Source organism: Nilaparvata lugens, chromosome 14 (genome assembly GCF_014356525.2).
Source record: "Nilaparvata lugens isolate BPH chromosome 14, ASM1435652v1, whole genome shotgun sequence".
NCBI lineage: Eukaryota > Metazoa > Arthropoda > Insecta > Hemiptera > Delphacidae > Nilaparvata > Nilaparvata lugens.
The window spans coordinates 2,598,727-2,615,512 of NC_052517.1; the positions used below are offsets into that span (position 1 = coordinate 2,598,727).

At 34.9% G+C, this 16,786-nt stretch overlaps 1 protein-coding gene across 1 annotated transcript in view; it reads left to right on the top strand.

The window, feature by feature from the left end:
* Positions 1–2,790: 2,790 nt before the first annotated feature.
* LOC111043387 (cytochrome b reductase 1) overlaps positions 2,791–16,786 on the top strand; it is a 112,447-nt gene continuing 98,451 nt past the window's right edge. Inside the window, exons 1-2 of the mRNA XM_039441142.1 lie at positions 2,791–3,016; positions 4,271–4,519. Of these exons, the coding sequence (XP_039297076.1) occupies positions 4,278–4,519 (242 nt within the window). The 5' untranslated portion in view covers positions 2,791–3,016; positions 4,271–4,277. The remainder of the gene's footprint in view (positions 3,017–4,270; positions 4,520–16,786) is intronic.

Genomic DNA, 16,786 nt, shown 5'->3' on the forward strand with positions numbered 1-16,786 from the left:
TTAAAGGGAATTTGAGGGGAGAAATTTATGTGAGATGTGTTTTTCGATTACTTGGATCCTTGTTACTTCCTTAATTGAAGGGGATTTGAGGAAGAAATTTATGTGAGATGTGTTTTTTCGATTACTTGGATCTTTGTCAGTATCTCTGTTGAAGGGAATTTGAGGGAGAAATTTATGTGAGATGTCTTTTTTCGAGTACTTGAATCCTTGTCGATATCTGAATTAAAGGGAATTTGAATGAGAAATATGTGAGATGTGTTTTTCAAGTACTTGAATCCTTGTCGATATCTGAGTTGAAGGGAATTTGAGGGAGAAATTTGTGTGAGATGTGTTTTTTCGATTATTTTGATCCTTGTCGATATCTGAGTTAAAGGCAATTTGAGGGAGAAATTTATGTGAGATGTCTTTTTTTGTGTACTTGAATCCTTGTCACTTTCTAAATTTCAGGAATTTCAGAAATTTAATCAATAAATGAATAAATGAATATTGAAAAATATAAGATGTGTTTGAATTGATAGTGGTTTGATAAACTTATTTATGTTTAGGTCCCTTCACACTTAAGGTGCATTTTCGTTTGTGTGTAAACTTCTGCTGTCGACGATACCAAGCATTGTTGACATTCATATTGTCCAAATATCAAGTGTGTTAAAAGAACAGCTGATCAAATAACTTATCATTATTTGTCTTTATTATTAAAGAATTAAACATTTCTAATAGTATGAACATATAGCCATTTATAAGTATAAGCTCAACCTGTCCCATTTAAACATAATTTATTGAACATATTATGTAACTTATATTTAAAAGTATAAGCTCAACCTGTCCTATTAAAACAAAATTGAACTTAATCTTTTAGGTTATGTAGACAAATTGAAATCCACCCAATGTGAGATCCTCACCCAGTTGTTGTTGACGACGGCATTTACGCACAAACGAAAACCCAGCTTAAGCTAGAGAGACGTCTACTTTATAGACTTTATAATGGACAGATTGCTACGATGATGATTCCATGATAAGGATAGCAACACCACAACATGATACAGTATCACCACATATGATACAGTATCATCTCAACTTGATACTTAACACCATTATTTGATACCGAAGATTTGGTCCCACCTCACCGAAGAAATCGTGACAAACCAAGGAGTAAGGCAAGGTTGTAGCTTATCCCCATCTTTATTTAATATATACCTTGACGACGTTATACGATGCTGGATGAATGAAGCTCCTCCTGGAATACGATTGGATCTGACAAGATATTTAATGATTTTAATGTTCGCAGATGACCTTGTTATTTTACAGAACTCTGAAGACAACGTGCAGAAGGCAATGTATGTTCTGAATAACATTACAAAGAAGTATAATTTGTTTATCTCAAAAAGCAAAACCAAAACAATGGCATTCTGCGGCAAATCACCTGTCAGGACCAAAATAATGCTGGATGACGCTTTACTCGAACAAGTGTCCTATTTCAAGTACCTGGGTGTTGAGATCACATATGGATTTGATAATGATGTGGATCTGAAACTGAATAGATTTCTACATATATGTGGTACAATAAAACGCCGGTTGAAAAACAGAACAAGGAAGGAGACACAATTAAAATTTTATAAAGTGATGGCGGTACCAACATTATTGTATGGAGCAGAAACTTGGGTTAGCAAGAAGAAAACATTAAGCAGAGTTCAAGCTCAGAGATGCGTTTTCTTCGAAGTGTGAAAGGTTGTACAAAGTTAGACAGATTCCGCAATGATGACATTAGAAATGAGTTGGGAATATCATCATTAGCTGCACAACTTGAAATAAACAGATTGAACTGGAAAAACCATGTGGAACGAATGCCAGATACTAGGATACCAAGGCTAGGATACCTAGGCTGTCATGAAATATAGACCCTACGGTAGAAGGGATATTGGCAGACCTCTGAAAAGATGGTAGAGTAAATAGTTATATCCTTTGAAACCGGAACAGGTGTGTACGCCTAATCCTTGAAAGAAGAAGAAGAAGAAGAAGAAGAAGAAGAAGAAGAAGGAGATTATTTGATACAAAACAGGATAGCGCTATCTGCTTTGTGGAATGATAGACAAGGATAGCAACACCAATGTTAATCGAATACTGCCATTATAACGTGGACCTCACTATAGAACAAGAACAACCACAACATGATACGGTATCAACACAATATGATACAGTATCATCTCAACTTGATACACAAAACCATAATTTGATACAAATCAGGATAGCGCTATCTGCTTTGTGGAATAATAGACAAGGATAGCAACACCAATGCTAATCAAATACTGCCATTATAACGTGGACCTCACTATAGAACAAGAACAACCACAACATGATACCGTATCAACACAATATGATACAGTATAATCTCAACTTGATACACAACACCATAATTTGATACAAATCAGGATAGCGCTATCTGCTTTGTGGAATGATAGACAAGGATAGCAACCCCAATGTTAATCAAATACTGCCATTATAACGTGGACCTCACTATAGAACAAGAACAACCACAACATGATACAGTATCACCACATATGATACAGTATCATCTCAACTTGATACACAACACCATAATTTGATACAAAACAGGATAGCGCTATCTGTTTGTGGAATGATAGACAAGGATAGCAGCCCCAATGTTAATCAAAGTACTGCCATTATAACGTGGACCTCACTATATAGTCCAGGGATGCGCGGAGAAGCGTGGTTGCCATGGCAACCCCGGGATAGACTCTACAGCGCATGCGCAGAATCTCGGCGACACTCCCTTGGAGCTCAGTCTGCGTCTAACCTCCGTGCTGAAAGGTTGTAGAACATAACCTCAAATTCAGATTCTCGCGCCTTATCACTATTTATTACTAATCAAAAGTAGTGGGGGAGTATTACTAAATAACTACTTGTGCTCTGTGTGTGTCGGTTACTCTAGCTGTTATTTGTGTGCGTGTGTCAGTGATTTTGGACCGAAAAAGCCAGGGAGAGGTTGAAGGATATAGAGGTAAGTTGAAATTGAAATTTGCCAAATACAGTAATTTTGCAGACATTTCTACAATCACAAAATAATAGATTACGGTATAAACAGTAATAAAGTTAACAAAAGTACAACATTTCAGAAATATGGAGTACAATAAAATTAGCAAGATTATGTGTTAATTAGTTGTTTTTTATTAAAGAAATTTTTTCAAATAGAAACTGATTCTGATTGTTTCGGTTACCAATCCCTTCTAATTTTATGATCAAAAGTTAACAAAAGTACAACATTTTAGAAATATGGAGTACAATAAAATTAACAATATTATGTGTTAATTAGTTGTTTTTTATCAAAGCAATTTTTTTAAATAGAAACTGATTCTGATTGTTTCGGTTACCAATCCCTTCTAATTTTATGATCAAATTTGTTTATTTGTTGATATAAATACAAATCATATGAATATTATCGGGATAGAACAACAGGCATAGCCCAAAACTATTATGTTCCCAAATTTTGATAAATAATAAAATGTCCGAAAAAATTGGAAATATATTGAATTGAATTATTTGAGAAAGCTATAGGGGAGAGTTGTTTTTTCTGGAATCAAATTTTTCAAAAATGGAGACTAGTTTTGGATGTTATTCTATTAACACTCCCTTCTAATATTTATAACCAAATTTTAAAAATATCCAATTGGATTATTTGAGAGTCTTATTAAGTCTGTAGAGATGAGTTGTTTCTCTTATTGGACAATTTTTTCAAATGAAAACTAATTTTTGTTGTTACTCCACTGCCAATCTCTTCTTATTTTATCACCAAATTGAGAATATTTCATCCATTCTTACAATTCATTTCTACAATAAGTACACTCTATTGCCAATCACTTCTAATTTTATGATCAAATTGACAATGGTTTTGATTTATATTTATTCTAGCCTAGAGATCCCTGGTTCAGACCCGCTCATCATCGAAAGTTTTTAATCAGGTCACTTCCGTGTTATTGGATGGGAACGTTGAAATTTTTGGTCCCGGCTGAAGTATGACAGTCGTGAGGCCCATTGACGGCTTAAATTATTGTATATACTTCAGGTTGAGTGCAGTAGCTTATATTTATTTTTTGTAAAGCTTTTTTGGTATTTTGTTTTTGGCAAAAAAATAAATTAAAAATTCAAATTTAGTACTATCCGAACTATTAGATTTTATGTTTTATATTCTATAATCTGTTGTATTTTTATATAGAAATAAAATTTAAATTCAATTCAGAACTTGTATTTTGTCCAGGACAATCATGGAGGAAGGAGAGGGTGGAGCCAACCCTGTGGCGCCCATGGCAGAATTTGATAAGACGCCCCCGGAAGAGGGCAGCCAAGGCACCATACCCCTAGACGATCTCCCACCTCCACCACTGCCTCATTCAGCCGGGACCACCGCCATTTCGATCAACGAGTCCCAGTCGGCTCCAGACAGCGCGGCGTCCAATGAGAGCAAGCAGGAGAAGAAAAAACGGAAGGAGAAGGAGGCTAAAGAAAAGTGAGTGATACAATATCTATATTTTTATCAAAATTTCATATCTCAACTTATATCCTACTAGCCATCAGGATCGCTTCGCTCGCCATATCCGTCTAGCCAGGGGGCTCCGCCCCCTGGACCCCCGACTGGATCGTCCAAGAATGAAATCAGCATTTTTCATTTGAGCATTTTTATCATAATTATGTTAGGACAATCCAGTCGGGGGCCAGACTAAACGTCTGGCTAAACAGATATGGCGAGCGAAACGAGCCTGACGGCTAGTAATATAATATTCCCAGGATTGAAGTAGCAGTGCCCAATCAATTTTTCCGCGATAAATGCATTTAAATCTTCAACTTGGTGCCAACCTAACAAAGTCAACTCAACTTAATGTCAACCTGACAAAATTATTAATTTAGTTGCCAGTTAACAACTGTTTCTAAGAGGTACTCTATCTAGATTATAGTTCTATAGTAACATATGATATGGAAATTTCAATTATAATTAAGAGATTAGGAGAAGAAGAATATACATGCTAAAAGACGAACTTTAAACCCTTAAAAACAACCCTTAGAGTTAAAATATTGCCAAAAGATTTCTTAGTGCGCCTCTAAAGGGCCAACTGAACATACCTACCAAATTTGAACGTTTTTGGTCCGGTAGATTTTTAGTACTGCGAGTGAGTGAGTGAGTGAGTGAGTGAGTGAGTCAGTCAGTCAGTCAGTCAGTCAGTCAGTCAGTGAGTGCCATTTCGCTTTTATATGTATAGAAATCTATATTTGTATCTGAATTTCATATCTTATCCCATTATATTAAGCGAGCAATTTCTGTATTTTTATATTTGGTTATTTATATTTATCTATGGTTATTTATGTTCAACGGATCTCGAAAACGGCTCTAACGATTTTCATGAAATTAGGAACATAGTAGGTTTATGATATAAAAATTCGATTGCACTAGGTCTCATCCTTGGGAAAACTCGCTGAACGACATTAAAAGGATAATTCATCCTTGGCTGAAACAGCTGAGACTTTCGTCGTCTGTGGATACTAAAAAACTGAGTGAGCGAGTATGTGAAAAATCAAAATATCGCATCCACGAAATTCATAAGATGACGTATAGCCAGCTGTGAAATATGAACACGATCATTTTAAAGAATTGTGCTTTATCAACATACAGTAAATATCCTTCCCATCAACACAAGACCAGGAAGAGAGAGATAGAGAGAGAGAAAGAGCGGTAGAGAGAGTGAGTGAGAGAGAGTGATATAGATTATTGATCGATTGATTATATGCTTTTATTAAGGCTGAGTTAGGACTCCTTGTCCTCTCTGCCACACAATCATTGAGAAAGAGAGAGAGAGAGAGAGAGAGAGAGAGAGAGAGAGAGAGTGATTGATTGATTGAGTACTTTATTTATGTAGATTACAATATATACTGGCTTATACACTTATATACAATAGCTTACAATACAGCAACATTATAGATGAATTTACATAATATAGACTAAGAAAATAATTATTGAACTGTATATGATATGAAAAAGCAATTTGTAATGTAATAACTATAGATAATAATCATATTGTTATGCATCTACATAAATTGGCGGAGCTTTGGACATATCAATGTCCATTCTTCGGAAAGAATATCAAAAATATCCTCCCCACTAACTCTCTACCAAAGAGTTAATTTAATTAATTAAACTAAGGATTGTTTGATCTCTTAAACTAAGAGAGAGAGGGTGAGAGAGAGAGTGATATAGATTATTGATCGATTGATTATATGCTTTTATTAAGGCTGAGTTAGGACTCCTGGTCCTCTCTGCCACACAATCATTGAGAAAGAGAGAGAGAGGGACAGAGAGAGAGAGAGAGAGAAAGAGAGGTAGAGAGAGTGAGTGAGAGAGTGAGATGCTATCTGATCAACGAATCAAGCCCAATAATTCCCCTCAATGGTGGATTACCAATTTGCTACACCAATATTGTAATTCTGTTGTATATTACACTCTGTGGCCCAACAAACACTAATAAAGTTGTTATCTAAATTGAAATCAACAGTTTAGTAGGGGGCTAATGCCCTATAGTCGGTTTCACGTCAAACGGTCAGAATTCCCCTTAATATAGCACCATAACTCCCCATTGAAACAATACTGCCAAGCTTGACGTAAATGTCACTAGAGTGAGGTCCACGTTATAATGGCAGTGGAGAAAGATAGGAAAACAACGTTGCAGATTCTCTGCCTTGTCAATGCCTTCTATAGAGGATAGCTGCTACCGGTATATATGAAGTAATATTAACTGTCCATTCTTGGTTGAAATGATCAATTATATTTTATGCATCAAGAAAATATATTATTGATGATTTAATAATGGATTTTCATAATTGAGATTAAATATTTTGTTATCAAATTATATATCTACATTGTTGAAAAACGATGTGGGAACTGTGCGGAGGTGGAAAGGGATAGAGCTACCTGTTTTGTGGAATGATAGACAAGGATAGCAACACCAATGTTAATCGAATACTGCCATTATAATGTGGACCTCACTATAGCAATTAGTGTTCGACAATATGATACAGTATCATCTCAACTTGATACACAACACCATAATTTGATACAAAACAGGATAGAGCTATCTGCTTTGTGGAATGATAGACAAGGATAGCAACACCAATGTTAATCAAATACTGTCATTATAACGTGGACCTCACTATAGAACAATAACAACCAGAACATGATACAGTATCATCTCAACTTGATACACAACACCATAATTTGATACAGAACAGGATAGAGCTATCTGCTTTGTGGAATGATAGACAAGGATAGCAACACCAATGTTGATCAAGTACGGCTATTATAAATAACATGGACCTTACTATAGCAAATAGTGTTCGACAATATGATACAGTATCATCTCAACTTGATACATAACACCATAATTTGATACAGAACAGGATAGAGCTATCTGCTTTGTGGAATGATAGACAAGGATAGCAACACCAATGTTAATCAAATACTGCCATTATAACGTGGACCTCACTATAGCAATTAGTGTTCGACAATATGATACAGTATCATCTCAACTTGATACACAACACCATAATTTGATACAGAACAGGATAGAGCTATCTGCTTTGTGGAATGATAGACAAGGATAGCAACACCAATGCAATCAAGTACTGCTATTATAACGTGGACCTCACTATAGCAATTAGTGTTCGACAACATGATACAGTATCATCTCAACTTGATACACAACACCATAATTTGATACAAAACAGGATAGAGCTATCTGCTTTGTGGAATGATAGACAAGGATAGCAACACCAATGTTAATCAAATACTGCTATTATAACATGGACCTTACTATAGCAAATAGTGTTCGACAATATGATACAGTATCATCTAAACTTGATACACAACACCATAATTTGATACAAAACAGAATAGCCCTATCTGCTTTGTGGAATGATAGACAAGGATAGCAACACCAATGTTAATCAAGTACTGCTATTATAACATGGACCTTACTATAGCAAATAGTGTTCGACAATATGATACAGTATCATCTAAACTTGATACACAACACCATAATTTGATACAGAACAGGATAGAGCTATCTGCTTTGTGGAATGATAGACAAGGATAGCAACACCAATGTTAATCAAGTACTGCCATTATAACGTGGACCTCACTTTAGGGATTTTTGCGTGTTGTGTCACCCTGGTCACCCATTAATAATGTCGGTTCAACCAATTTGCTAAAAGTGCAAAATAAACTATGATAAATGTTTGGAGAAGAGGGGAAATTGACTATAAATTGTACAGCGAGTTCCACGTTATAAAGTTAATGGAAAAAATAGGACTACAGCGTTGCCGATTCTCTGTTACCACCGCCTTCTATAGTAGATAGGTGTGATTCAAGTCATCCCCCTATAACTGATCTGATACTAGTAGTTCTGTGAACAGTAGACCTCACGCAGTATTCTCATCCACAAGTACCTGATTGAAACTATAGACCTTATGGAAATACAGCAATAGACTGGCTTCTCCACACATCTGTGTAATCACTTGTCAGCTGATCTATGATGAATAATTCTATAGTCTGATTTTTACTCTAATATTGGCGTATGAAGGAGGCTCCTTTTTCCTTTTATATTATCCTTGAAATGCAAAATTTCCAAAAACCTTGTATATACGTCGACGCGCAATTAAAAAAAGGAACATACCTGTCAAATTTTATGAAAACCATTACCTCGTTTCGCCGTAAATGCGCAACATATAAACATTTAAACATTAAGAGAAATGCCAAACCGTCGACTTGAATCTTAGACCTCACTTCGTTCGGTCAATTAATTGTTGATTCTTGTTAATAATGATAAACTCTATATCGAATATAATTGAATTTCCCAGTAAAATATATGTTTTTCCATGATTTAGTAATAAATTTTCATAAATGATAGTTCATAGTTCATATTTTTATATTTTCGTAGTTCTTTTTATGTTTGAGTTTATCAGAGATTAAAATGGTGTAACAACCGAAACCGGTCTTTCTAAGTATCAATAGATCTGTGGTTTTTGACAATTTCTTAGTATTTTTATTCAATTCGTTATGTTTCTTCATAGTCAACAAAGTTTCCAACAGAGTTGGAAAAGGATACAGCTATCTGCTTTGTCTAATGACAGACAAGGATAGCAACACCAATGTTAATCAGGTGCTGTCTTCATAACGTGGACCTCTCTGTAGTAGAGGGGAAATCTATATTATAATAAAGGAAAGAACTGGCTTATACAGGTAGGGGATAGGAAATTCACGAATGACGCATCATCACGTCTCAACTACTCAACTCATTAACTTCACATTTTGTATATAGATTCTCAATTTACCGAGGATGGCTATAGTCCTGTTTTCAATTCTTCAAGATTCCATTACGTCAAGTTTTTATTTAGCCCCTTGCGGAGCACGGGTTACCTGCTAGTTCACAATAAATAACAGTTTTGCTAATCATTAAAATGAATTTTAAGGAGTATGAAAAGTTATCATTGAGAATAAAGATTGAATGCAATTTGAATTGGGATAATATCCTATTATATTAAGCGAGCAATTTCTGTATATATGTTTATTTTTTCATATCTGGTTATCTATGTTCAACGGATCTCGAAAACGGCTCTAACCAATTTCACGAAATTTGGAACATAGTAGGTTTATGATATAAAAATTCGATTGCACTAGGTCTCATCCTTGGGAAAAGTCGCTGAACGACATTAAAAGGATAATTCATCCTTGGCTGGAACAGCTGAGACTTTTTTCGTCTGTGGATAGTAAAAAGTGAGCGAGTGATTCTGTGGAAAATAAAAATATCGCATCCCCGAAATTCATAAGCTGACGTATGGCCAGCTGTAAAATATAAACACGATCATTTTAGAGAATTGTGTTCTGTTTATCAATAAATAATAAAAAAATCTGGTGTGGCGCACTCACACAACTTTCCTTGCCGTTATGAAAATTGATCACCTGACGCTAGTGTTCTCGCGCATCTCAAGTCTACTATTCTAAGATCTGAGCCAGCTGGTGACAGGACGAAAAACGCTGGAGAAACACAAGGTCTGCTATCTCTTCATAGTGAATGATTTAATAGAATCAACAGTTGCCGACAGTTTGCATTATTGAATCATCACATTTTCTCGAATTTCGAGATTATTTTAATTTTAGGTGAAAATGTTACTGAAAATTAATTGTAGAGATTCTCATGCTCAATCCTTTCCACTTGGAAGTTTTTGTTTACATTGTATCTGAAGCCTGATAATTGGGAATCTAAAATTAAACTTCGCATAGATGGGGCGAAGCTCCTGAAATTTTTACTGATATGGGACTTCTTACAGTTGATAGATCTTATCAATGACTATTTTAGGTATAAATTTGATCAAAATCGTTGGAGTCATTTTCGAGAAAATCGCAAGAAACCCTGTTTTTGACAACATTTTCGCCGCTATCTTGAATCGCATTTGATCGAAATTGTTCGTGTCGGATCCTTATAGTGAAAGGACCTTAAGTTCCAAATTTCAAGTCGTTCCGTTAATTGGGAGATGAGATATCGTGAACACAGACGCACATACACTCATACACACACACATACAGACCAATACACAAAAACCACTTTTTTGGACTCAGGGGACCTTGAAACGTATAGAAATTTAGAAATTGGGGTACCTTAATTTTTACTTTCCTTGCCCTATTACCATAGATAAGGAAAGTATTGCTTTCCAAAAAAAATTAAGGTATTAAGTTTGTAGTGTTAATGTTGATGTTGTGGAACTTTTCCATAATTGAATAGACTTAGAACGTTGTCAAAAATCCACTTTAATTAAATAAAAATTAAAAATTGATATTTTTTACAGGACCATGCTTTCGTGTGTACCTTAAAATTAAAGTACCCTAATTTCAAGTTTTCTATACGTTTCAAGGTCCCCTGAGTCCAAAAACATGATTTTTGGGTGTTGGTCTGTGTGTGTGTGTGTGTGTGTGTGTGTATGTGTGTGTGTGTGTGTGTGTGTGTGTGTGTATGTGTGTGTGTGTGTGTGTATGTCTGTGAACACGATAACTCCATTCCTAAATAACCGATTGACTTGAAATTTTAAACTTAAGGTCCTTATACCATGAGGATCTGACAATAAGAAATTCAATAAAATTGAATTCAAAATGGCGGAAAAAATAGCGGATAATTACGAAAAAACCATGTTTTTCACGGTTTTCTCGAAAACTGCTCTAACGATTTTCTTCAAATTTATACCATGGATAGCTATTTATAAGCCCTATCAACTGACACGAGTCTCATTTCTGGGAAAATTGCAGGAGCACCGTAATATTCTTGAGAAAAATGGCGGATAATTACTAAAAAACCACGTTTTCCTCGAAAATGGCTCTAACGATTTTCTTCAAATTTATACCATGGATAGCTATTCATAAGTCCTATCAACTGACACGAGTCTCATTTCTGGGGAAATTGCAGGAGCTCCGTAATATTCTTGAGAAAAATGGCGGATAATTACTAAAAAACCATGTTTTCCACGATTTTCTCAAAAATAACTTGACCGATTTTTTTCAAATTCATACCCTGTATAGTTATTTATCAGCTCTATCAACTGGCATGAGTCTTCTTTCTGGGAAACTAATGGGGGGTCCACCCCATCCTTGAGAAATAAACTTAGTAACCTCCTTCTCGTGCATGAGGTAGGTAGGTAGCGCAGTTCATAAAAAGAACACATAGTCGAGATATTTCATCTGTAGAACAGCTGTTTCGACGACTTTAAAAAAATGACGACTAAAAAAATCATCGAATTTCACAGTTTACACAAAGGAAAAAGTACTCTGAAAACAATTATATATAAACATATTATACAGAAGTCTGATCGTAGTTTCAAATATGAGCAAGGAAAGTTGTGTGAGTGTACCACACCAGTTTTTTTTCGGAAAGCAATACTTTCCTTACCTATGGTAATAGGGCAAGGAAAGTAATAACGAGCGAAGCTCGGTGCCCTGATATTAATATTGTGATGTAACTACATAAATCGGTGGTGTTTCAAAAGATAATAATTATTGTAGATTTACTGAAAAGGATATAAAATAAAACCCTTCCCATCAACACACGATAGTGCACATGTGAGAGAGAATTCAGAATCTGAAAAATCTTATACTTTTCCCCTTTAGTGCTTCCTCCCTACACTGAGACTCACTTTCAACCGTGAGCATTCCTCCCTCGTATAATTCCCCGTCACTATAGCTTATTCCCAAATAGGAAATACTTTCCAGGTTTTATTTTGCTCCTAAGTTAGTGCTTCCACTGTGGAATTCACCTCAAAACGTCAGCATTTCATATGAATGAAACATTAATGCCTCCCATACAACCTCTTCTGACAGTTTAAAGTGTGTAGTGAGGGGAAGTGTATTAAGGTCTCAAAATAGGCACAAATAAAACTTCAATGATCTATGCCAGTTGTGTTCCTACTATTTCTTCCTCCTCAATCGGATATACTTCTTCCGTTTCCTTATTATTCTTCTTCTTCTTCTTCTTCTTCTTCTTCTTCTTCTTCTTCTTCTTCTTCTTTCTCAGTCTCTTTCTCTATAATAAAGGAAAGAACTGGCTGATACACGTATGGGATAGGAAAACTCTTCTCCTCTAATTAATTTTTTCTGTCCTCTCACTCTCTCTCTCTCTCTTTTGGGTAGAGAGTTAGTGGGGAGGATATTTTTAATATGCTTTCCGAAGAATGGACATTGATATGTCCAAAGCTCCGCCAATTTATGTAGATGCATAACAATATAATATCTATAGTTATTATATTACAAATTACTTTTTCATATCATATACAGTTCAATAATTATTTTCTTAGTCTATATTATGTAAATTCATCTATAATTTTGCTGTATTGTAAGCTATTGTATATAAGTGTATAAGCCAGTATATATTGTAATCTACATAAATAAAGTACTCAATCGATCAATCAATCAATCAATCGGTAATATCATTATATTACACGTAAGTGATAGGAAATTCATTAGTGTATCATACGGAAAACGAGTTTGTATCAAAATTAATAAGAAATTGAGTTGTTTGTATCAAGTTTGGTGGGGTATTTGATACGGAAGTGTGTTGTTTGTTTCAAGTTTGGTGGGGGATATGATACGGGAGTGTGTTGTTTGTATCAAATTTATAAAATAATGGAGGAAAGAATTGGCTTATACACGTAATTTCCGAAGAATGGACATTGATATGTCCAAAGCTCCGCCAATTTATGTAGATGCATAACAATATGATTATTATCTATAGCTATTATATTACAAATTGCTTTTTCATATCATATACAGTTCAATAATTATTTTCTTAGTCTATATTATGTAAATTCATCTATAATTTTGCTGTAGGCCTATTGTAAGCTATTGTATATAAGTGTATAAGCCAGTATATATTGTAATCTACATAAATAAAGTACTCAATCAATCAATCAATCTTCTTCTTTTTCTTCTTCTTCTTCTTCTTCTTCTTCTTCCTGCTTGTTCTTCCTTCCCTTATTCTTCACTCAATCTCTTTCTCAGGTCATGTGTTGAAAAACGATCTGGCATTGCTGTGGATGTAGAGAAGGATAGCGCTATCTGCTTTGTCTAATGACAGACAAGGATAGCAGCATCAATGATAATCAAATACAGCCATTATTTTTCGCGAACGTCACTTTAAATATAGCAATTAATGTTCGTCAAACCGAAAATATGATACAGTATCATGTCAACTTGATACACAACACCATAATTTGATACAAGACAGGATAGAGCTTTCTGCTTTGTGGAATGAATATAATACAGTATCAACACTATAAAAGTATCACCACAATATGATACAGTATCCCCACACATGATACAGTATCAACACACATGATACAGTATCAACACAATATGATACAGTATCAACACAATATGATACAGTATGATACAATATCACCACACATGATACAGTATCAAATCAACACAACATGATGCAGTATCATCTCAACTTGATACACAACATTTTAATTCGATACAGAGCAGGATAGAACTATCTGCTTTGTGGAATGATAGACAAGGATAGCAACACCAATGTTAATCAAATATTGCCATTATAAGGTTGGTTATGAACCACCGGTTACCACATCTATAATAAAGGAAAGAACTGGCTTATACAGGTAGGGGATAGGAAAATTCACGAATGACGCATCATCACGTCTCAACTACTCAACTCATTAACTTCACATTTTGCATATTGATTCTTAACTCACCGAGGATGGTTACAGGCCTATTTTAAATACTTCAAGATTACAAAAGGTTAAGTTTACAGTTTGACAAGTTTTTAATTTGAGACCCTTGCGGAGCACGGGTGACCAGCTAGTGATCAATAGATACAACAGTTCTGTTAATAGTAGAGTCTAGGGTGGCTGGTCTATAATATGCGAGGGAATAGACAGCTCTGTTCATATGGGAATAGGCTACTCTCTGATATTGATCGTGTTAATAAATGATACAATATTCCTCTTCAACTAGTTGGCTACTTTCAACTTGCCAACTTGCCATTGCCCTTTCAACTAGTCGAACAATATTCCTCTTCAACTAGTTGTAACTACTTGCAACTTGCAATTTCGCTTTCAGCTATTCACGTTCAACTAGTTCAACTTCAACTAGTTGTTTATTTTCAAATTGCAACTTGCCATTTCCCTTTCAACGATTCACGTTCAACTAGTTTAACAACATTCATCTTCAACTAGTTGACTACTTTCAACTTGCAACTTCCCATTTCCCTTTCAACTATGGTTAGAGATTCATTCAAAGGAAAACGTAGGCGAAGAGAAGGAATAAGAAAAAAAGAAGAACAACAAGAAAAAGAAGAAATTGACCATACCTGAGAGTTCATTGAAATTCCTAGTCCAGATTTGGGCTGAGCTTCCAGTCTCCTGAGGATGAAGTCCACTTGAGGCCAAGGCGTGTGCGAGAAGCCTTATGAGAGTTCACGAACCTTGTTGCTAAAGACTCTGCTGAAATAAAAACATGATTGATAGATACCGATTTATCAACGAATTTCAAGTTGATGCAAACATAAATTTGTAGAGGTGTAATCGGATAAGTATTTCAAGTTTTTTATTATCAGATGGACATGTCATACTGTCGGTCCCGGTTGAGGTATAGCCTTGAGGCTCAGCTTTTCAAGTTTACACACAAGCTATAGTGAGATTCAGGTTATAAGGTCAGCACCTGATTAACATTGGTGTTGCTATCCTTGTCTGTCATTAGACAGAGCAGATAGCTCTATCCTTTTCCAACTACACAACGTTACCCAATTGTTTCTATGCTATGAATAAAATATATAATTAACATAAGGGACTCCCCACCAAAAAAAACACCATAAGAATATTTATCTATTCCGAATAGATAATTCTATACTGTGATTATTCAAATGGACAGAAAATGATAGTTTTAGAAGAAACAAAATGATTCAAGAAAGATATTATATTATTGTTATATATTTATTTATTTATTTATAGAAAACAAAACATACTGGCTCAAACACTAATTCAAGTAATGGTTGGGACACAGGAAATGGTTGTTTTAAAAGAAACTAAATTGATTAGATTATTGCTTTATATTTATTTACTCATGTAGATTACAATTCATGCTGGCTTATACACTAATACACATTAAGGCTGTGCAAAGGCTAAAAATAAACTTTCTACTCGTTATATTTTTCAAAGTTTTTCAATTGGTATCAAGCTATCAAAATGAAAAAGTTTTCTTAGGAAAACATATTTTTCCCGATCATTACTTTTTGAGATATGAGCGCCTGAAGTTTGATTTTTGGGACAGAACATTTCAAATTCGGTACGATATAAGAGATTTGGAGGATGGATTCTTCATGGTATTGTTGATATAGTAAAACAAAAATTTTATGAAAATATCAATTTTTTTAAAAAAAGTTATTCAATTTACCAAAAATAACTCAACTAAAAGTTATTTTTAGTAAATTAAATAACTATCTTAAAAATTGATATTTTCAGAGAATTATTATTTTACTAGATCAACAATACCATGAAGAATCTATCCTCTAAATCTCATGGATTTATCTCTTATCGAATTTGAAATGTTCTGTCCCAAAAATTTAATCTTTAGGCGCTCATATCTCAAAAAGTAATGATCAGAGAAAAAAATTCCTGAGAAAACTTTTTCATTTCGATAGCTTGATGATATACAAATCGAAAAACTTTGAAAAATATCATGAGTAGAAAGTTTATTTTTAGCCTTTGCACAGCCTTAACCAACAAAAAAGATAGAGTATCTGATGAATTCGACTAAGTTTCAATAAGTTATTCATAGGAAATGATGACACTTGAAAGTGGATTCCACTGTAAATGTATTTCCTTGGCAAATTATTGAGTAAAAGCTGTAGGTTTTGTTGTGTGCTTGTATATGAAAGAGCAAGCGGACATTGCCCAGTTTACATTTGTTCTCCTCCTCCTCCTCCACCTCCTCCTCCTCCTACTCCTCCTCCTACTCCTCCTCCTCCTCCTTCACCACCACCTCCTCCACCTCCTCCTCCTTCACCACCTCCTCCTCCACCTCCTCCTCCTTCACCACCTCCTCCTCCTCCTCTCCTCCTCCTCCTCCTCCTCCTCCTAATCCCACTCTTTCTCACAACCCAATTCGTTAACAGAAAGGGAATAGGAAGAAGAAGGAGAAGAATAACAAACGAATAATGGAAAACTGATAGTC